This window comes from Lepidothrix coronata, unplaced genomic scaffold, assembly GCF_001604755.1.
Source record: "Lepidothrix coronata isolate B3197 unplaced genomic scaffold, Lepidothrix_coronata-1.0 Scaffold91, whole genome shotgun sequence".
Lineage (NCBI taxonomy): Eukaryota > Metazoa > Chordata > Aves > Passeriformes > Pipridae > Lepidothrix > Lepidothrix coronata.
In genome coordinates this window covers 2288725-2311263 of record NW_016690271.1, presented here as the reverse complement: position 1 = coordinate 2311263, position 22539 = coordinate 2288725, and the positions used below count along the sequence as shown (strand labels likewise).

The 22539-nt window shown below is 41.8% G+C and overlaps 1 protein-coding gene across 5 annotated transcripts in view; it reads right to left on the bottom strand.

The window, feature by feature from the left end:
• The window catches only part of USP32 (ubiquitin specific peptidase 32), a 67714-nt gene that overhangs the window by 5730 nt on the left and 39445 nt on the right, over positions 1-22539 (bottom strand). For 2 of the 5 annotated variants that reach the window (XM_017821608.1, XM_017821609.1), the window contains exons 7-29: positions 21374-21481; positions 20506-20621; positions 20110-20172; positions 18508-18591; positions 15912-15973; positions 15700-15802; positions 14328-14520; positions 13049-13224; positions 12187-12327; positions 9690-9849; positions 7370-7524; positions 7034-7115; positions 6454-6528; positions 5750-5888; positions 5391-5496; positions 4606-4779; positions 4143-4317; positions 3376-3527; positions 2709-2820; positions 2286-2494; positions 1686-1870; positions 1230-1316; positions 220-340 (exon numbers count right to left, since the gene is read on the bottom strand). In XM_017821608.1, coding sequence (XP_017677097.1) covers positions 220-340; positions 1230-1316; positions 1686-1870; positions 2286-2494; positions 2709-2820; positions 3376-3527; positions 4143-4317; positions 4606-4779; positions 5391-5496; positions 5750-5888; positions 6454-6528; positions 7034-7115; positions 7370-7524; positions 9690-9849; positions 12187-12327; positions 13049-13224; positions 14328-14520; positions 15700-15802; positions 15912-15973; positions 18508-18591; positions 20110-20172; positions 20506-20621; positions 21374-21481 — 2978 coding nt within the window. The remainder of the gene's footprint in view (positions 1-219; positions 341-1229; positions 1317-1685; positions 1871-2285; positions 2495-2708; positions 2821-3375; positions 3528-4142; positions 4318-4605; positions 4780-5390; positions 5497-5749; positions 5889-6453; positions 6529-7033; positions 7116-7369; positions 7525-9689; positions 9850-12186; positions 12328-13048; positions 13225-14327; positions 14521-15699; positions 15803-15911; positions 15974-18507; positions 18592-20109; positions 20173-20505; positions 20622-21373; positions 21482-22539) is intronic. The other 3 variants (XM_017821610.1, XM_017821612.1, XM_017821611.1) reach the window with 3 other exon arrangements.

The following is a 22539-nucleotide window of genomic DNA, read 5'->3' as shown; positions in this document are numbered from 1 at the left end:
GGCAGCTGTGGTCGCTTAAAAGCTTCCCTTCCACACTATTCAACCACTTAAGAGGTCTAACATTGACATCAATTTACCCAGAATATACTGCTCCGTGATCACTGACTCTACACTAAGAGAAAACGGACTAGAGAAGCATCAAATAAATTAAAAAAGAGATGAAATGGGTCGTGCTTCAGAGCAGAGCTGAAGGGCTGAGGGTTTGTGTTGGAGTCTCACCCGCTCCTGGGAGGTTTGGTAGCGCAGGTGGAGGGCGGTGGGGTCCCAGTCCACAGCGATGTAAGCGCTGCCCACACAGGCTCTGTCCTCTGTGCACTCGATTTTACAGCCCCGGCAGAACCTGCACCGAAAAGTCAGACTGGATGAGTAACTGCCCAGTGGCTTTTACTTGCTCAGTTCTGCTCCTTGTTTTTTGACACGTGCACCCTCCGGGTTCCAGGCCTGGCCTCGGGGTCAGAGGTGTTTTTATACAACAATCCTCAGAGTCATTTGCTGTGTTCCCACAAAACTTGAACAGGGATGAGGAACTGAAGCATTTGGGTGAATCCAACCCTCTGCCTGCAGATGATCCAGGGGAAGGTTCCTCAGTGGAAGGTGTCCCTGCCCTTGGCAGGGGGTTGGAATGAGATGAGCTTTAAGGTCCCTTCCATTCCATGATCTATCACCCCAAAAACTACACTGCTTTGTTTACTCCATGAAAACCAATTCACTTGATTATTTAGCTGCAAGATACACTTTTTTTTTTAAATGAGTATATATCCGAATACCTCTCCAGGAGGGGCCTGGAATTTTTGTTTCAGAAAATTTCCAAGCATCCTTCCAGGGTAAATTCCTTATTGCCCATCTTAGTTCTTACCCTTCCAGTGGCACAGGAACTCACAAGGGTAGCTGATTTACATCTGAAGTTGGGGTTTGTATGAACCCCCCAAAACCATCCAAGCATGTGGAACACATGCCTGCACATACACACGGAATATTCTGAGAGGTTTTTGATAATCTCATGTCTGCCTCCTAATTTAAAGTTTCTGTGCCAGCTTTCAGCTCCCCAAGCCATAGAAGCTGCACTACAGTGCAAGTCTGCCCTGGGAGAGATCTGGTGAAATTGGATTCTAGATTCTTATTGTTTGATATTACCTCTGAAGTCTGAAATGCATCACAGAGCCATTACCATAAATTACCTTTCTGCTGGAGTGATTCCCTGCTGTAAATCGAAAAAAGGGACAATTTACCTGTACCATGGACACCAAGCACAAGAATTTCCATCCTTCTGAACTACCCTGAGGGTGAAGGGATACTGATACCCCATGCTGTCATCACTGAAACAGAAGAGAACACAACATCAAACAGCAGCACTCACTCACTGCCATACCCCCTTAACCAGGCTTATGTCTACTTAAAAAAACCCAAACAAACTTAAAACTATAATTTTGATTAGATTAAGCTATTAAAATCTGCCTTTACATGGCCTACATTTGCCAGATATGAATAATTATCAATCAAGCCATTTGTGTAAAGCCAACCTTCAAGTGCAGCAACATTTAACTGTTACAAAAAGGATTACGAGGTATTTTTATCATTGCCATTATTATGAGAAATCAAACCTGTCAGCGATTAATTTAATTTTAAACCTTGTAACCAAGTTTAAGGCACTGTGTTGGGTCCCTCAAGGCAGAGGCTGCACTCACCAGTCCTGGGCATGGTTACTGGCCTCCTGAGGAGGGAGGGGACTGGCCAGCCTGGACACCTGGATCCACACGGCATCGTACAGGTCCCTTTTCCGGGTGTGCACCGTGCAGGGAACGATGAGGGGCATTCCAAAGAGACTGGGGCGATTCTTCTGGGATGAAAGGAAGTACAGCTCTGTCCTCATCTGTGTGCAGGAAATAAAAGGACTCACATGGAAAGGTGCATTAACTCATGGCCCCATAATTACCTGGGTGCTGACCTCGTGACTTATTTCAGGCTCTGGCAATTAAAATTAACCATTAATTCTACTAAAAACACTCTATTTCCAGTGTTAAATACTGTAAATTTTGACCACTGACTTGAAAAATGCTTCTATTTTATGATATTATGGCCATGTTATTCAGGCACTAGACCACATCAAACATAAATCTGTACTTCAGTCGTGTACAATATTCTACATTTCACACAATGCATAGGAGGGAAAAGCATTCACGCTCCCCCTCCTCTTAGGAAATAAAGATTCATTACCACATGGACATTAAAAAAGTCTTGTTTTTTTGACAGTTTCTTTCCCCCCAACCAGTCCATAGCCCACTGACCATTTTCCTGTGCACTGCAATGATGTACCCTGTGCAGGGGCTGTCACACAGCGAGGGCACGTGGCCGTTGAGGGCCCAGCCGGGCGGGTTCCGCTCGGTCCCACATGGCACGACAGTGTTTGGCATCCCGTTGGGAATGAGGGGCTTGGGAAGGTCCCCGTTCATCAGGATGGTGGGGGCTCCGTTAGCTGAGGGCCCAGTGGAGGTGTCTGCAGGGAGACAATTAAATTCTCAGTTACCCACAGCAACCAGACCTGATCCCAGGATCTTTATCCTCTCATTCCGTGTGGGATCACGGTGGATCACCCGCTCGCAGCTCTTGTCCTTTTAACTTATTACAAGGAGCAAAGCTTTCTCCTGAATTTCTCAATACCAGGGCAGTGTGCAGTTTAAATAAACAGGAAAATCCCTGTTTTCTCTTACCTGTCTGCACAGGGCTCGATGCTGACGTGGGGGATCCTGGGATGGGGATCTCAAACGCACACAAGAACCCGCTCACCGACAACCTCACCTTCTGGTTGTCCTGAGGGAAGTTCTTCAATGAAGAAGGGTTAAGTCAGTCAGGCATTTCAATCTTTTATCTGATCCAAACATGCTTTGTTCTTTTGAAAACAGTGTATCTAGCAGCTCCTCTCTCTCCCTCTCATCTGATTTCTTACCCCTTTCTAGAAGAATAAAGGAACCCACCCCTCTGCAGTAAAACCTGAGAGGAATTGATGGTTCTCTAAACACACTGAGAACATTTCAAGTTTCATTTCAAGCAGTGACAGCAAAATATATCTACAGATGTACATACACACCACACAGAACTAAGCCAGTCATTATTTATGCCCCCACCACCTCGACAGTGTTTGAATTCCTCACTTCTAACTGAGATTTATTACCTCGAGATGATTCTATGTTTTTCTCCTAAAAATATCATTAGCAATCCATTTTAATTTATTTACAGCAAGCCAAATTACTGTTTAAGAATGAAACAAGAGTTCATGTAGAGATACAGCTAAGCTGACTCTTTAATCATACTTTCAGTTCAATTATTTCAGAGTCCTTGTACACAAAAGAGACAGTGATTCATCTTTTTTCTTCTCACCTTTATATTGGAGCTGTGCACCTCTGCAAGTAGGATCTGTTCTGGTTTGAGCCCACAGAGTTCACTTAACTGTTTTTTCAGTCCTGTGTACTTTTCATCCATGTTCAGTCTCAGGCCATATCGAACAGGAGTGGTACCATCTAATTTAATTACTTTAAAGGTGAAAAGAAACACATTGGTCAGCAAACCAGGGAAGTTTTAATGAGAATAATACATTACAGTTCCCTACTAATTGGAATTTATTTTTTCCCTGCTTGAAGATATGATATATTTTATTTTCCCAGTCAACTTCCAAGGTCTGCAGGCAAACATCAGACAATGTCTTCTTGCACAGGCAGTACAAAATGGTTTCAAAATTTGGTTAATTTTTTTATGATCTTTTCTTTTGCCTCTTTTCCAGCAATACAGGGGTCCTTCATTGCAAAGTTCCTGACCCATACTGTATTTTCCCCTAGGCCTTGTTTTTGCTTCAGGCAGATTTAGGACAACCTCCACAACACAGTGGACAGAACCAAACTTGCCAAAATCTCCATTTTACATATTTCTATGTCCTTCAATCAAGGCTGAAAATGGGCCATCTATGTTCTGTTTTTAAAGGTTTTATCTTAGTTTAACTGTACTGCAATGAAAATTCTTGAACTCTTGTTACATTAAAGTGACTATAACAAGTACTAACACAAGAAAATGTGATGTTTTATAGCTGTTCTACACGTACAACTTTGATTTTAGCAATGACAGCTTAGAAGGAGTTAAACACCCCCACTCACCTGTAATTTCTAGGTGCATGTAGCTGTCCATTGGCAAAGGCAAGGATAAAAAATTAAAGGGGTCAAACCTAACACTTATATGGCCACAAGTTTTACATTTCACTTGTGACTTCAGCTGCCCGTGAAATAAATCCACAACAATGGATCTGTTTCTTCTCAGATGGTTTTCCCAGGCCTGAAACAAAGCATGAAAAAAATAATAACAGTTAGAAACTGAAGGCTATTCCTTTGATCTCCAAAGTTACACAAGCCTATGGGAGTCAAATTATTTCCACAGAAGTTGTGCAGTAACTTCTAATAAATAGCAAGTATTGAGTTTCAACATAAGTAAAGTTCTCAACTAACGGAAGTATCGAGGTATGACACAATTTAAAGTGTTTCTGAGAGGATCATCAGGTACCTTGAAATATTTTAGTGTCATAAGGACAAAAAAACCCAGCACACAAACAATTTGAAGCCCTACCTCTGCTGCTACTTCCCAGTCTGGTCGCCCATCACTGTCCTTCAGTTCAACATATGGTTTATCATGAACTCTGTTCAAATCCTCGTGGAGCCCATCCAGGAGGAAAGCCAGAAGCTCCTGGGAGTCTTGCTGTTGGAAGCCATTAAATCTTGGAGCATATTTTGCTATTGTCCACTGGAAATAGATGACAAAGTAATTTAACATCACGTAGCAGAAGTTGTAACAATAAATCACGATATTGGAGACAAGACACGTGTTGTCAATGGGAACAAATTCCATTGCCAAGAGCTAAAGGGAACCCCTTTGCTTGCAGAACAAAAGCTCATTTACAGGCAAATGCATCATCTTTTGTCCCTAGAAAGGGCTATGAAAGCCATTATTTTATCCCACAGCCTCTGAGTCATACCAGGTCATTCCTTTGACCTCACAACCAGTGAGCCACATATTCCACAGAATTCCTGAGCACCAGGACTGATGAACATTCCTCTTCCAGGGCATTTGCCCCTGGCACTGCCCCTTCCTGAACACCTTCCCTGCACCCTTTACAGGCAAGAAAGGCAATTCCATGATGAGTCTGGAGTGGCAAAGGGGATGTCTGACTGCCCAGGGTGTCACTGGCTTCAGAGCCAACTTCCAACACATCCAGGTTTCCTTCCCTTTCTCTAGGGGAGACACTATTTGAGTCTCCAAACCATTACAACACAGGTAACATGAGGGAAAAGTCCACTGAAATATTTATTGGAAGGAATTCTTGTTTTCTCCCCTAACTCCCAGCACAGACTCACCCTCAGCTTTAGGGGTGCAATGTTCTTCTGAGTCCCACTCCACAGCTCCTGAACCAGATCCCCGTAGCACTTGGCCATGTGTCCTTTCATTCCTATGGGATTTGTCCTAGAAATTACAAAGCAATTAATACCATATCAAAACTGAAACCCAGTTCAAGCCTGCAGACAAACAAGGAAGTGGAAAGGTCTCTTGCTCCCAGAAACGAGAGGTTATATTTTCACGTTATCTAATCAGTATTTGCTGCAGGGCTGATACCACTGAATTGAAAAGATTTCTTTAAACTGAGTTTCAGCTTTCAGAACAGGATGAATAAATGTTCCAGGATCTCAAATGCCAACGGTCTCCCACAGATAATTACCTGTTAAGTTCATAGAGATGCCTTCCTGAGATGAAGTAGCGAGTGAGAGGCTGTGTGTTGCTGACACACTGGATGCTGGAGTTCATGAAACACGTGTTCCCCAGATTGCTCAGCCCTGTAGCACCCTTTTCAGTAGGAACTGAGAAAAAAAAACCATCATTAGATCAACTGTGCAGATGTGAAAATTCAGAATGCTGTTATCAGTAAAGATGTGACCTTTTCACGGCAACCAATTTCATTTAACCTGCTCCCAATTACAGCAGCACAGATGCAAGAGATGTTCAAAATACCTGCTCTCGACTCTGCTTAACAGAAATTGAGGTGTTTGGTTGGACCTGACCCACCACAGACATCAGCACAATCCAGACAAACCATTCTCTAATTATGGTACTGAAAATTCTGCATTCATATGTTAAAATTAATTCCTTACCTCAAAAAGGTCCAAGATAACAAACACAAAATGCAAAATTTGCTAGGTATCCTTCACTACTTCTGTACCTAAACACCTACAGATTTATCTGCCTACACCCTCAACCCACCCACATTTCCAGCATTTCAGTTAATATAAAGACCAAGCAAAGATGCACAGGCATACAAGACCTCTCTAATCTAAGAGCACTTCGATTAAAAACAATTGTTTCAGCATAAAACATTCTTGGACTTTTCTTCCCATCATGATTCAGTCACTCTGCTGAAACGCTCACCTTTATGTCTGTCTATTTTACTGCTGTTTGCTATAAAAGACATCTCCTCTGGCCAGCTCATGTCCTTGTTCCGAACTAGAAAGAGATATAAAGAGGGGTTTTTAAAAAAAATTTTACTTACTCCACAGAGCTTACACAGCTAAAGAGGTTTAATTAAAATTCTCTAAAATCTGAGACTGGAAATCTGCTTATTTTTAGTTATTATTTTTGCTAGTTTTCATCTCCATGTTTCCAATCACTACTGGGAGTCATTCTAACACTGGCATCACTCCAGCCACACCAGAACATCTTTAGAAAGCAGCCTTGGGTTTGCTTTCCTGTTGGACAGCAGATTTTTCAGTGCTTATTCTAATAATTAACAAGGATCCCCCCAGATCTGAAGGGATCTGTTCACTCCATGAGTTTTTGTTGTTATGAGCCAACAACAGGTTCAAATGCATTTCAAAACATGGACAAATCACATCTGTTTCAAGATAAATTGTGAGAAAACAATGTAAACTTGCCTACGTGGCTCTACCACCACCTCCCTCTGTAAACCTCTATTTCTAGTGCATGAACTAATGCTAGGCCCTTTTTATACCTTCTATTACTAAATGCTGCTCATCCTGGATTTTCAGATATTCCAGTCTGTGATCTTCATCATCCAGCAAGGTGAGATAATTCTGCAGGAGAAAAAAAAACAAAACCCTTCATGTAATTATTACTTCTAGATGTAAAACACTCTCAAAGCAATGAAATTAAACAGTGGAGTGCACAAAAAACCTCTGGAAAACGAGGAGCCAGAGTTTTCCAACCTGAGCAGTTAAACTTATGGCCACTATAATTTTTCTGTGCAGGTGTATTTAATGGTTTCTAGAAAGGAATATGATATTTAATAGCTGAAAAGGAGGAGAGGAAGGAGAAGGGCCCCCATTACCTCACTGTTGTACAGCCAGAGCCTCATGTCCTCCTCCTTGATCCGCAGCCTCTGGGACAGATATTCATGGATCTCTTTGATGGTTTGCATCCGACTGAAGCAGCCAGTGTAAGCCAAGACCCTTTTTAGAGGAGCATTTGGAGAAGGGACATTCCCTGGATTCACAATCAGGAGAGAAAGGGAGAAGATAATCTATCCCCTGTCATGACCCCCAGGCCAAGAGAGCAATCAGAGCAGTAACAACTCACACGCTGCATTTACCATCAGGCCTCTGCCAAAAACACTAGACAATTCTACTGCTTGTATTTATGGACAAAATAAACTGGAAAATCAGTTGTTCCTGACCCTTTGGGACAAAAAACTCGCTATCACAAAGGAGATAAATTATCTGCCTTGGTACCAAAACCTATTAGAAAATGGCTCCCCTGAGAGTCTCACAGGAAACAAATCATTTCAAAGAAGTTTTACTGTTCTTTTTGTCTCTTAAAGACACAGTATCAGAGGCAAAGGTAAAATTTCAAAGTAAAGGGCTTCGAATTTTCCTGGGGATTTTGTTTCTGAGAGAACACTGTAAAAATAAGGTCACAAAAGTTGGTCTGACTATTCTTGGGAGCAGCACAACTTTGCTTCAGCTCCTCTGTGGAGATGAAGGCTGATCTGTGCAGATGGAATCAGCCTGGAGTTCACAACAAAAGTATTCCTAATGACTAAATTCCTCAAAACACATTCTGTGATGGCACCCAGGATTTTCACCAAAATCTCTCAACAATCTCATGTTTGCAACACAAATTAATTCCATCATCAGTCAAGATCATTGCTCTTTATAACATGAGCTCATCTTCGAATAAAACATCTGCACAAGAGATGAGACCGACTTGAGATTTAATTTTTTTGAGCTGTTTTAGTTTAAACTTTGGAGGTTCCCCACAGAGACAGGTCTGTAACACACTCATGAAAAGCTTTTACTATCCAGCCAAGCCCAAACTGGCAACTGCAGTGCTTAAGTGACCTGAGGAGTGACATCATTCTACCCTCGCTGTAAAAAGAATAAAATAAAATGAACAGCACCACGTGAAAAGATTCAACATTATATTATTCCATGCAATTGGACAAGAGAGGAAACTATACTGTAATCATAAGTCAGCAAAGCATCAGTCTTGCTTCAGTATACCAAGCAAAGTACTCATTTTTTTTTCCAAAGAAAACCAGCATTTTCTGAGATTAGGGATCAGAGGATTAGTTGTAAGATTACAGCAAGAAAGCATATTTGAGAACTCAACAAGATTAATAACTGATTGGATGATTGAATTAGTGCAGTGCAAAATGATTCCAAATCGAGATCAAATTTGGCAGAGATTCTTTATTTGAATTTGGGCATTTGAGGATGTCCAAAGGAAGTGGTTTCCATGGGATTAGGTCAGGTGGGAAAGGTGAATTTGGGAGCAGGCAGTTTCTGTGGTGGAACTCGATCACACAAGGCAGCTGCTGGCTACACCTGAGGTTTAGATTCCATAAAAGCAGGGAGAAATGGAGCAGCTGCAGGAGGTTTTTAAACACTAGCAAGGCTAAAGGACTGAATTTTCAAGGAGCCAGGTGAGCCCATTTCTGGACATGTGTCCCTGTGGATGCAAATGGGATTCAGGGATTCTTTCAAACCCCTCGTGCCAGGCAGGTTTGCAGCCGTGCAGGAAAACTGGGAACTGGGGACAAATCCTGCAGCACTTCCCAGCTGAAATCTAAATCACCATCTAAACATGGTTCTTGTACAGTCTTGTGGTGAGCATCACCACCACAGTTATGACAAACAGATTTTAGCTGCATGTTTACACCTCCCATTGAATTGTCTTTCTGAACCGCGACAAATAATAACCTTAATGTTCCATTAATTCAGCTGCTTTCTAAAGAGCATTAAGTAATTTTGGGCATCAAAGCCCAGCTGCCCAAGCAGCTCAGAACCAGCAGACTGAACATTAATTTAATTTACTGTGCCACTGTACTGTGAGATGCACACACCCAGCCCGGTGCAGAGGCACCTATTCCACGGCTACAAAAAATCCAAACAGGAACGACCAGCTCTGCCCTTTATCAGCTCAGTTCCTGCAGTGCTCATTTCTCCCTCTCAACTTACAGTAAACCATGCAAATCAACTTCCCTGCCAACGCTGCCCGTGCCTGTTCCTTCAGGAGAGGGCAGGAGGAAGCCTTTGGCTCGTCACCGTGCCGGAGAGGTGATTAGCTGGAGCACAAGCACAGTGCCAGGAAGCTCCTACAGCCCGGGGCTGGCTCAGAAACTGCACATTCTTGCTGCATTCTTAAGTTACCTCTGGGTAAGTGCTGAGGGAACATTCTGAGGCTCATCATACCCATATTGACCCAGATGTTGGACTGCTGGGTGCGCGTGGCCGGCTGCTGCCGCAGGAACAGCAGGTACCGCGGGAACAGCTCCAGCTCTGCCACATTGGTCTTGCTGTTCTTGATCACCTAAACACGTCCAAAACACATGGGAGAGTGTCCTGGTTAGAACAGCTGGGACCAGTTCATCACTGCATGGGTGTAACCCAAAACTGTGTATTCTATAGCCTTCCATGCCATTGCCCAGAAACTGTTATCAATGAACCATTTACAACCTCTGCCCAGAGCAGCCCTGACTCCTCAGGGTATAAACTGGGTGTCCAGAGGCCTGTGAGATAGGAGAGTGCTCCTGTGCTCATACCCATTGTGGAACCCCTGAGGGAGGTACTGGGCATTCCTGCCTGAACTGGAGGATATATAATCTTGGGGTCTTGGGACTTTTTTAACCACTCGTGGGATCCAGAGGAAGACTGAGACCACCACCCTCAACCAGACTGAGACCACCACTCTCAACCAGACTGCAAAGACCACTCTCAACTGGACTGCAAACACTCTCACAACAGGTTTTTCCCTCTCCTTTTCCTTTGGACTCAGGGGGCCCAAAGAACACCACCCTGTTCATGCCCCAGGGTGCTGGGTTATACATTTGGGATTTTGTGGGTTAAAACCAACTGTTTGTCTGTATAATCGTACTTATTGAATTATTTTATTAAATTGTTATTCTGACTTATAATGTCTCTTTTGAGTTGGGTTCATTTCCCCTGCTGGTTTACCTTTAAACCAGCACAGAGACACCCCGTGCTCCAAGTGGGTTGGGAATCCCAACGGGAACAGGAAGCAGCAGTTAGGAAAAATAAACTGTTCTACTGGGAGGTGAGAAATCTTCTGAACTCCTTATGTGGGCAAATATCCCCAGGAATGACAGTTTACTGATTGCTAAGCACTTTTTTGGAGCTTATTAGCTGCAGGTTGTCAAGAGCAAACCCCTTAGTTAGTGGAGCATAGCTGTCTGCACCACACCACAGAAAGAACATTTTTATAATTCCTGAAATATCTGTGAATCTACAATGAAGCTCATTAATTCCACTCAGTGTGTACTTCAATAAGAAAGTTTCACAGCTGTTGAACAAACTGACATGTGCTGCATAAGACATTTGTTTTCCACTTTTTGAACTACGGGATTGAATTAAAACCTTTGTGTTGTAAGAACAGACTAAAACTTGCTTTTGTTACATTCTGATATGTTGACAGAAAGAGCTGGAATCACCCCAAGGCGTGTTTTTTGCAGCTTTTCAGTCACCATTTCTACCAAGGTTTTGCTACCTAGATGTGCCCAAACACAGACATCCACAAATGGAAGGAATGTTCACTGGTTTTGTGACCGTGTGAAGCAGAAAAAAACCCACTTCATCTGTGAGAAGCAATGTAACCCACTGAAGTGCCACAGTACTAAACTCCAGCTACAACAGAAACAACAGTGATGACATTTTCTGAGAAGAAAGCACGTTAGTTTGTGTATAAAGTGATGTGGCCTTTTCTGGATCATGAAAGGTGTTTGTTTCCATGGAGAACGTGTGGGAGGAGGTAACACAAGCCAGTGATTTTTCACTGTAAAATAATTGTCAGTACTGGAGCCAAGAGAGAGGATTGTCAACAATCACCCAGCTGATTCCCTCCCATCTGTGACACTGGATGTTTGTGGCACCAACCATCTCATCTCTGCTGCCACCAACAAAAAAATCCCTTGGGTGGCTTTTTAAGTGTAGCTCCTACAAGAGACTGCCTGACACAGAACAAACCAACCAGTCTCTGGAATGAAGGCACTCCAAAAAAATCTAAGTTGACACCATTTGCAGGTGAACAAACTGCAGCTCTGAAGTGCTCTGAGCATCTCTTGTGCCAGAGCACAGGCTCTGCCCCTCCCCTTCCCCGGGCTCCCCTCCTGCCATCTGCTTTTTAGCTCTTCACCAAGTTTTTGCTCATTGTGTTTCTATGACACCGAATCTGAAGGAGCAATTGTTGCCTTCCCCCACTTCATGGAATTGTCAGGGAGAAGAGGAGGGTTTGCAGAGCTGCAGGTGTCCCAGTTTTCATTTCACAGGATTTGCAGACCAGCTGAAAATTTCTCTCAGCTCCTCAAGATGAGTGTTTTGATGCCAAGCCTTTCAAACTGATCTCAGGTTTACTTCTGGCTGCTTTAGCAATCACCACCAGTTGAGCAGCACCCCCTGCCCTGCTGCAGCATCCCCTGGGGATTGTGCTGCAAACCTCCCGCTAAATATCCACAGTTTTCTATCCAAGTCCATTTTGGAGACTGATTTTTCCCAGCTTGCTCTTCCAGACTCTCCATTTAGGATGGGTGTGAGGTGACTGGAGCAGGTGCCCCTGGCAGGGAGTTGGATAAATGAGGTGGTTTGTGTTATCTCAGTGGTTATGGCAAGTGAAGTGTCTACAATCCCAACTTACCGGCCTGGGCAAGGACAGATTTGCTCCATACCAGTGGTAAAGTGCTCTCCAGACTGGTTCTGGTACCATCACATAGTCCTTTCCTTCCACCAGCTGTGGAGATCTCTTTAACCTCCCCCCCTCCATTGTTAGTGAGGCAGCCTTGCAAAAAAGAAAAAAGAGGGGTTTTGTCACATCTCAAATGGAAAAATCAGTTTTAGCCACAATGATTTCAGTTCATGAACACAGAACACTCTTTAATTATTAAAAAAACCTTCTAAGTAGCAATTAGCAACTGCTTTTCATGCTGAAAGATGGTATTTAAATGCAACTCTACTAACATGCAAGTTTCCTTATTTACTGTTTCTCTAAAAGTCTGTCCAGAATAAAATTCATAATGTGTTTCTCTCGTGCCACCTCCTCCAACAACTTTGGATGGAGGAATCCAATCCCTGCCCATCACTCATGGTGCTGGGCTGTGTTTCACCTTTTACCTGCATCAACATTGCAAAACCTGTGAGTTTTACTATTTAGTTAATGGTTTTCTGTTGTTATGAACAGCAATAAACTCATCCTCAGATGGAAAATAACAAAGTGTTTCATTATCAAAGTATTTTACATTTAATGCTGCAAGCTGTGTTTCCATAAATACCTTTCCCAGTGTAAGGACATCTTGAATGTTTCTTTTATCACAAAACACAAAATAGCCTTAGAAGCAGAACACAATTTTTTTTCCCCTCTTAAAATAAGAGTAAGAAAGCCAAATTTTGTTCTGTGACAAAGCAGGGTTAATTTGGAATTAAGACACCAGCTGACAAAGCTCAACACACAAAAAGCTGTGATATCAGTAACTAAACCAGAGTTTTCCTCTCTTCACACTCACCTTCACTGGTTCCTGTGTCACCAGGGGCTGGTTATCAATGGCTCCTGGTTTCTGAGGGTTAAGCTGGAGCAGAGCATTCCCGTTGCTTCCAAGGAAACACTGGTTGTTGTTGTCTGAAGTGTTGTGCTGCCTGGCAAAGCACACCTCAGAGCCTGGGCTCCCAGGGTAAAGGGTGTCTGCAGCAGAACACAGGGAAAAGGAGAATTTCACTTCAGGATTCCCCAGGATATAAAGGAATGAGTTACACTCTCTTTTTTTTGTTGGCTTTTTTTTGTTTGTTTTAAAAAAAAAGGTTGTTCAAGTTGGCTGTTCTTTACAGTGCAGTTAAACATGCAACTCTGCCCAATATAGAGGGATAAATGTATTATTTCCCACAAAAGGTAAAGGAGTGGATAGATGAGCTCCAAATATCACTTACAGCCTTGAAACAGGAGGTTTGTGTGAGCAAATGTGTGGAGCATTTGCATATTGTCTGGATGTCTGAATATCAAACTCCTGAATGTCTTACATATAAAACTGAATATATATGCAATAATGCCTTATTTACTTTTCCTTGAAAAGGCAAATGGTTTTATTCTGACAGAACCTGCTTTGGTCATGCAGAACACTAAATCTAAATGTCAATTAAAAAAAAATAGAAAAAGAACATTTAAGCTAAAACTTGTCTTCTCTTCCTGCCCTTCCTTTATTTTCCCCAAACCCCATCCCCCAAATTTATCAGAGCAACTGATCTAACTTAAATTGAATTTATGATTTTAAAATACCAGATGCAACATTCAGCTGTCTCACAAGAAAAAAAGAAAATTATCTCCAATTCCCACAAGACCTCATTGAAACCCATCACTAAAATCTCCTCTTTCCCAGAGATGGCTTCAGGATCTGCACAAACTCATTCAAATATAAATCACACGCCCTGTAAAACTTCAACTGTCTTTTTCCTAATGGTTTTTGCTGTTTTTTTCCTCTTTTTGGTATGTGAGGTCATCTCATTGCATGGCAGAGCACAGAACCAACCAGGCATGAGCTTAAACAACTTAAAGTGAGGAAAACCCACTGAGAAAACAAATGATAAGACAAAAAAAACCACCTTGAAAATAATTCTGGAAACTACTCAAAGCAGCTGAACTGCTGTTTTAACAAGACTAAAAGATCCTAATGATCCTGCAAGTCCTAAAATCCAAAGTGAGTTATGTTTTTAGCTGGAGGGGTTCCATGCAGGGTGGAGGTTTTTTTTCAAGAGCTGTGGTACATTAAAGCTCCAAGGAAATAAGGTGCTTACTGCTGCTGCTGGACTCTGAGGCTTCTGAGGCAGTAGAAATATTATCTGAAAACTTTTCTTCTGTTGCACTGCAGTAATTAAGACCTCCCACTTTGTCTTCTCCCTGTTCTGAGGGATTGGCTGGAGCAGCTACCAAGGAATTCTTACCTCCACTCAGGACAGATGAAGGCTCTATCACAACAGGCTTTGCATCCTAAAATGGGCAGAAAAGTGAATTATAAGCCACTATCAAAGACATGGCAGCGAGAACAACCACCAAAATTCACCTGGCACGTCACACAAGCTTTACTCAAAATCCTTGCCACACCTACCAGTGAAAACTCTGCAGAAATGAACAGCCAAAATTGTTCAATAAATAGAATAAATTCTTCTGCACAATGGAAAAATTGAGAAATGCCAGGATTTTCTCTGTCTAGATACACAAAAATCCAACCATTTCAGACAGCTCTAATTACAGACTATAAATATTTGAAGATCTGTCCCTGCTGAATTTCACATGGTTAAATGAGAAGAGCAAGCACGAGAACAAAAAACACATTCCTTCCCCAAACCTGCAGCATTTTCACAGCAATTCTGAGTTAATGGCCTTGTGCCACCAGGCAAAGGATTAGGGATGAAATCCTTGGCACATCTGAGCACTTACACCAGGACAAGGATCAAATTACCTGCTATTTCAGGCATTTAAGGCATCGTTTGTCCAATTCATTGTGCACAAAGAATAATTGTCATTACATGGTTAGTTAACACACACACTGCAGTTTTCTGAGTCCTTTCAGTTATTTGTTTTTATAAAACAAATCAAATACTCATAGGATTACTTATGATGATATAAAACTCTCTTGAGAAGTTTATTTCACTTGTTTAACCTGCAAACGATATTTATCTCCACCTCAGTTACATTTTATTAAATTTCATTCTAGTAAATGCTCTTTCTTCTGTAAAATTCACAGAGATGCTTTAACTTGAACATTTTGGAGGGTATTAAAGAGCACCAGTGACAGTCAGGTTTTAGTAGGATTCCTTTGATCACCATCAGGTACTGGGGCTACTTTTCACATTCCCTCTAAATCAAATTATAGCAATTCCCTCCTGATTTGCCCAGAAAATGCCCAGTGTGTGTGTTTGTCCCAACCAAAGCAAATTTTTTATCAAATCCAAATTATCACCAAATGGATCAGAAGACTTGAGGGAAGTACTACTGTTTTGAGAGGCAGGAATGAGGGAAACAATTATTTGCCACCAAGAGACAGGAGATGCTTCATTTCAAGCATTACTGGCTAAGCAGTTGTTTGCTCCACAATATATTTCCATCAACACGTTCACAAACAGAAGACATCACTTATTCAGTGTAGTTTATTATAATTATACTTACGTATTTGACATATTCTTTCCACTGGTGCCACCAGGGCATGGCAATGAGAAACCAGTTGTGCCCTGGCTGGAGGCCATACCTGCTCTCTCTTTCTAACCAGCCTCTGCACACAGAGAACAGGAATTGTGAGCTGAAACAGGGGACTCACAGTGCTTTGGAAAAATCAGAAAAGCTGATTCTGAACCGCTGGAGGTGCTGAGGAAAACACACACCTGATAATCTGTCCCTCCTCCTCCGGGGTGGCAGGTCTGAGCCCCAGCACTATGTGACACACCTGCAAAAGGAAAGGTGTCCTGGCTAAGAACCACCCGGCAAACAAAAGCAAAAACCAGCTCCAATGGGACTTTACAGCATTTTTTTTTAAATTATGCAGCAAGATGAACTAAAATTGAAATAAATAAAGAAGTGTTCTGAGTTATGAGATTCACAACCCGTTCCTGCTGTTAAGACAAAGACACCAAGAATGTCAAATGCCCCAAGAGGTGAACAGTTGTCATTATTTAGTTTATTTATGTAGTTTATTTATATAGTTTATTGTTATTATATTTATCAGAGCTTATACAGTTTATTATATATTGTATTATTTAGTTTCTTTACATAGTTTTCATTCCTTTCAGGTCTGAAGCCCACGCTGTGCAAGATCCCAGGACTGACACGGATCAGACACACAAATTAAGATGCCTGGATGTACTGGAGAGAGGGAATGAGGAACTGGGAGAGCAGAAGCTGTTGGAAGAGGATAAACTAAAGGCTAAAACAAAATGGAAAGGGGAAAAATGGGGAGAAGTGGTTATATCTAGGACTTTTTAGTTTTGAACCAAACACAGGAGAAAAAGCACCATCTCCTGGGTGGGGTTTTATTCCCAGGAGAGGACAGTCCCAAGTTTTTCTCCTCATAGCAGGATTTACAGCCTTATATCTCTTTTGAGGCCATCGATTTGCATCTCATCTGGAGATTTCTCCATAAAATATCTTATTTAAATTTATATTGCAGTGAGAGAGACCATTTCACATTCTGAATGAAGGAAAGGTCATTAGCTGAGGGGAAAAGCAACAGATTTTCCAGCACCCACAACACAGCTGGTCCTGGTGTTCCCTTCTAAATTCATCCAACACCGAGCTAATAGGAGATTCATCAGAGAAACCAACCCCTCTGCAAACAAAGCAATTTGTTGACAAGCTTTCCAAGATGCTGCACTCAGAATATTTGGTTTTTGTCTGCGGATGAGACACAGCTCAAACACCCAGACAAATCAATGGCAGGCTCTGCCCTCCCTGTGCCTCACTGATACAGCTGTCAAAAAAATAAAAATTAAAATGAAAATCTGAAGTCAAAATACAGCAAAACTGTGCCAGGAATTAAAAAAAAAAATATTGTAAATGAGGTTCCCAGTGAGCAGTGTGTGACACTGGGGATGTGCCATCAGCACCAGGACAGATTTATTACAGGTTCAATATTGCAGAGATATTTGTTAGTTCATCAATACTAAGTTATGATGGGATATTTCAGGCCAGACAGGTCAAAAATAAAGGCAGCCCTTCTTGAGAAGGTTGCAATGTAAGCAAAACCCGATGCAATCAGAGATAAAAAGAATCTGAAGAACTTTCTGGTGCTATTCTTTCCAGCTGTGGCCTCAGAAAACTCTCACTCAGTTTAGCTGCCCTAAAGTTCTTGGAAAAGTGTCATGCAAAATGCAATTTATAAAGTAGTCCTGGGTCACAAGCAGGAGAATCAGCATGTGCTATTCAGGTAGCTTTTTGCCATGACTTTATTAAAAAAAAAGCCCAAACCACACAGTTTCTCTCTGATTAAGTATTTTTCTGCTACAATCTGACCCTGTTACTGTTTAAGATTCACTGGGAAGATGGGAATGAAGCCACTGGTTCTCCGTGGCCTTCCCTGGAAGAACTGAGACTCTCAAACAGGGCTGGAGGTGAATTTAGGTGAATCCTAAATTAGGATTATTATTACCATTATTGAAACTCCAAGTATCAACCTCTACAGAAAACAGGCAAGGAACAAACTGCAGTGCATGAAAATACTCTTTGGTGTTTTTTTTTCCCCTGCATAAAGTGAGCCAGAGCTAAAATATGGCTTTTAAGGATTTAGAGAAATCCAATTCAAGCTCAATTAAAACCAAATTCAGCACATACTTAATCCTCAGCTGCTGCAACAGAGCAGTGATATGATATCACAGCTTCCAAGGGCTGCCTCATTAAGGAAGCAGTGAGAGGCACCTCAGAGGGCCTGAGCAGAAAATGGAAAGGGAAACTGGAAATGGAAATGGAAACTGGAAATGGAAAAGTAAACTGGAAATGGAAAAGTAAACTGGAAATGGAAAAGTAAACTGGAAATGGAAAGGGAAACTGGAAATGGAAAGGGAAACTGGAAATGGAAAGGGAAACTGGAAATGGAAAGGGAAACTGGTGGCAAAATCTAAAGGGAAGGAGTGAGAGATTTTTCTCCTTCCCTGAGTCACCTCCTTGGCGAAGATTGGCCACAAAACCCCTTTGAGAAGTCAGCCTTTGTCTGATGGAAAATACACCTGCTGATACAGCTGGAATTCCATTTTCTAAACACTACACCAGGTTCACTTTAACAACCTGTGCTTTAGGCATCTCCACCCACTAAAAGGAACAATATCCAAGCTGAGAATCCTCTGTGAGGGCAACTGAGCTGCAAAGCCACAGCCCCTCGTGCCCGAGCAGCAGCACTGACACAAGGGCTGAGCCTGCACTTCATGGCCATGCAAGGAGCTCAGGAGTTCATTACCAGCACTGTCAAGCTGAAATTTCCAGTAAACATACCTGAAAAAGCAGATTTAAAAACTCATTGGCAAGTGAACTCTTCACACTCCAGATCTGGTAGTCCTCCAGGGTGAGGTGTCCGAGCTGAGAGGGAGGAGGAAGAGGGAAGGGGAAGGAAAAACCATCAAACCATTGAGTTCTAGTAAAATGCTCATTAAATGCCTCACACAAGACAAGACTTTTATTGTACAAGTTTGATAAAAACTAGCACCCACCACTTTGACAGTAAAGTTTGATCCAATAAAAGAAGAAAAATCCAGTTTTAGCATGAAAAACCCAACCCAGAGAACCCAAAAGCTTTGAGAGGAGAGGATGAGCTGTAACCTCTGCTCCATCACTCAGATTTCCCAGTCACTCTCTGCATCCATTCAGACCCCCACCATCTCCCTCTGGGTTGGGAAAAACCAGTTTGGATCATCCAGTGTTTATGATCTCCCCTAACACCACGAGTCCCATTAATTGTGAACCACCCACCCAGTCACAGCAGTCAAACACTGACCAGTGTCACTCCTGCTTTCCAACCATCCAGGGGTGGGATCAATCTGATTTTTTATATGGTAATATAATTCATAGCCAATTTTCCAGCAGTGGCAGTTACTCTGCCTGCTCTTACAGCCCATTTTCTCCAGAGTTCACCCAGGTCAAAGCTAACACACGAAAAGAGGTTAAATAATTTATGTAATTACTGCACCATCAGCTCTTTCCAGCACTCCATTGATGATGCAACTAGGAAAGATATTCTGAAGACTTAAGTCATTTTTTTTTAACTCTTTGTGGAATCAAGACTGCTGGACACTTGCTTACAAATTACCTTTTTTTTAAAAAGTAAACAATAAAAATCTCAAAGGATGAAAAGAGAGAGAAGCCACATATTCCACTGCTTTGGCAATTAAAGAATTGCAATAAAATATCTGCCCACCACTTTGTTGGAGCCCAAGCAAGCAAAACAACTACTCAAACAAGTAATTAAGCATTTCTAGGCATTCTTTACAGTTTTTCATAAATTATTTATAGTTTCCAGACACTTTTCCCAATTAGTGGAGCAGAGGATGAAATAATGGAAACAACTCTGTTGTTCAAGGGTGATAACTCCAAATCTCCTCTCCCCAAAAAGCAAGGACATAATTAAAGATTTACACCCAGCTCACTCTAAAGCACAATATAAACTAAAAAGACTTTTTGTTGTGTGTCATGACAGATCCCTCCATAGTTTCACAGAGGCACATTCCAGCACAGGAGGATAATGTGTCTTTACACAGCATAAAATAGAAGTTAAACTTATGCTCTCTTTTTCATAAGATCATTTTTAACACGAACCAAAAGAACAGTTTCTCCAGGCAAGCATCAGATTTAAAACTGGTGTTAGTGATGCACAGTGCAGGCTTCAAATTCATTTCATCTGGTTATGTATTTTTGGGTGAGTTTCATATATAAAAATGGCTTATAAAATTCAAACCTCTCACAGAACAACGTGGTAAATTTTAATGGAAAAGTGACATTTCTTGAAAGAGATTCTTTTATTGACCCGTCTCTGCTCTAAAGAAAGGTTTTACTTCCTTACAAATAAACTGAAGATACAAGGAAAGAACAGCAAGTTCCTACCTTTGTGTTATCATGGGTATGCAAAATATCTTCTACGATCTCAGCCAAACCCATGTCCAGCTCCTTAAACAGAAGGACAGGAAACCAGAGTTAGAGTCTCCCAGCACTCTCAGGAGCTGAATTCAGAATAAAAATGTAACTGTAAGGGATGCTGATGCTAAGTATGTAATTCAGAACTGAGGGCTTCCATAGCTGAGGTTTCTTTATGGGAAAGAAGAAATACAATAATGCAATGGTTCTGCTTTGGGCAGGTCAGAGCTGTGCAAGGCAAGGCACACCCAGTTATCCACCTTCCTCAGATCAGGGAGTTCAGGGCAGCCTGTTCAGTGTTCCCACTGCAGCTTTGGAAGGATGGCTTGAAGAAAGGGGAGGAATAAGAACCCAAGCACAACTCACGGGTATTTTGTCCGTCCGATTATCCTTCCACACCTCCAGCAGTGCCACCACCATGTCCTGGAGCTCCGTGCGGGACAACACCCCGTCCCTGTCCACGTCAAACACCTTGAAGCAAACTGAGAGGGGAGGAAATGACTTAGAGCCACTCAACAACTCTCTTTTTCTACCTCTTGCAGAGTCACAAGAAGCTGATTTAGTGCTGGCAGTGGTGATGAGGCAGGATCTGTGTGTGGTGGGGAGGAAGTGGAGCAGCTGTGTTTAATAAACTGCAATCTAGATCCCTGCAATCCTCTGCTGTGTTTTCTGCTGTGACAGAGCAGGGAACATATGTGCATCCAGAAACTTCCAGGGAGTGATGGCTTTTGAGCTGCAGCAATATGGCTTTGGGAAAGGAGGGAACAAAAAGTGTCTCAAAACACCAGAACCTTGCAGGGAGCCAGCTGAGGACTGGGCAGTGAAAAGCCACAACATGCTGTTTTAGCACAAGACAATCAAATAGGACATTTGGTTTATATTATATATAATGAGCAGGTAAGTGTTTGCACTTTCTCTATTGAGATAAACACTTCTGCATCATGATGCAGAACACTACAAAAGAACTTCGGAAATACGTTTTTTTCCCAGTTTGATAATTTATATGAAACTACTGGTAAGTTATAAAATATACAGAATTAGGTTTAATCATCCTTTATAAAAGGAAACCTTGATATTTAAAATTCCTGTAATTTTTTTAACTTCCAGAGTCTGTCAACCTTTCCCAGACACACATTTGTTCAGCGGGAAAAAAACCTCTCAAAATGTGAAAACAACTAAACCTCAAACTGAAAAAACTCCTCTAAAATTAACAGTTAACATTTTGCATACTTACACTTCTGTCTTTCTGCCAAGGGTCCCCTGCAACATGCTGAGAGCCCACAGGAAATTTCTTTAAAATCTATGTGATTGTCTCGGTTTTCATCAAAAGCATTAAACAAACCTGCAAACCACAAAAGCATCTCCTGTTACAGCACCTGACAGTCCCACACTCAGCATTTCCAGGAGGGGTTAATGGGTAACATTGGCAAGGAGAAGTACAAACACTTGTAATTTATTCTTATTAAGTGTAATAAAGACAATTAAGCAGCACTAAGACCATTTCAAGGTGAATCAGATCGCTGGTCAAGCCAGGGCTGGGGAGGGAATCAGGAATTCTGATTTACAGGGAACATCTGAACCAGCATGGTCAGGACAGGCCTTTTCCCAAAGGCTAAGGGACAAAACAGTCTCAGATGCCAAATGCCTTCACTTTTCCAATGTGCCTGGCAGAAATTCCTATGGAAATCACTGAATTTCACTGCAAATTTGGCCCTCAGGAGCTTTAGTTACCAGCCTTCAAAGGACTTATCAATTCCATTCATTCAGCACTTATAACCTTTTCTATCCCATGTTATTTTTTTTTAGCAGCAGTGACTCCACAGAAGCCATAGAATGACCAGAAACCATTCAAGCTTCCCCACAGCAGCTGTGGAAATTTATATCACTAAATAGATAAAACACACTTAGGAACAAAAGAATATGGGGATAAATCCCTATGGAATTGGACATAAGCTCTGATTTTTTTAACAGTTTGCATCCACTGCAGATGAATTTCCCATTTTCTACTTGCTTGTCAGTAAAGCCAAGCATTTGGTGACAAAAAAATTGCCACTCCTGGACTGCAGACAAAAAAACTGGGTGCAAGTGGAACGTTCCTGAATGTCCTGATGTGCTGCAGCAAATGGCAATTGCACAACTGCAACCTCCAGTTCTGACCAGAGTGGCTTCAACTGGACAGACCAGTTGGGTTATTAATAGAAATAACAACACACAAACCTCCTGAGTGAGTGTCCTGAATTAAATCTTCCTTAACTTGCACTGTTGGGGAAGGGTCTCTCACTCAGTTTGTCGTGACAGAATCTTAAGGAACCCAAGGAAAAATTTTAAGCAGCTAAAGGGCAACTTACACAGAAATTCTGATGTATTTCCTGACAACTCCTAAGAATGAAACATCACTTC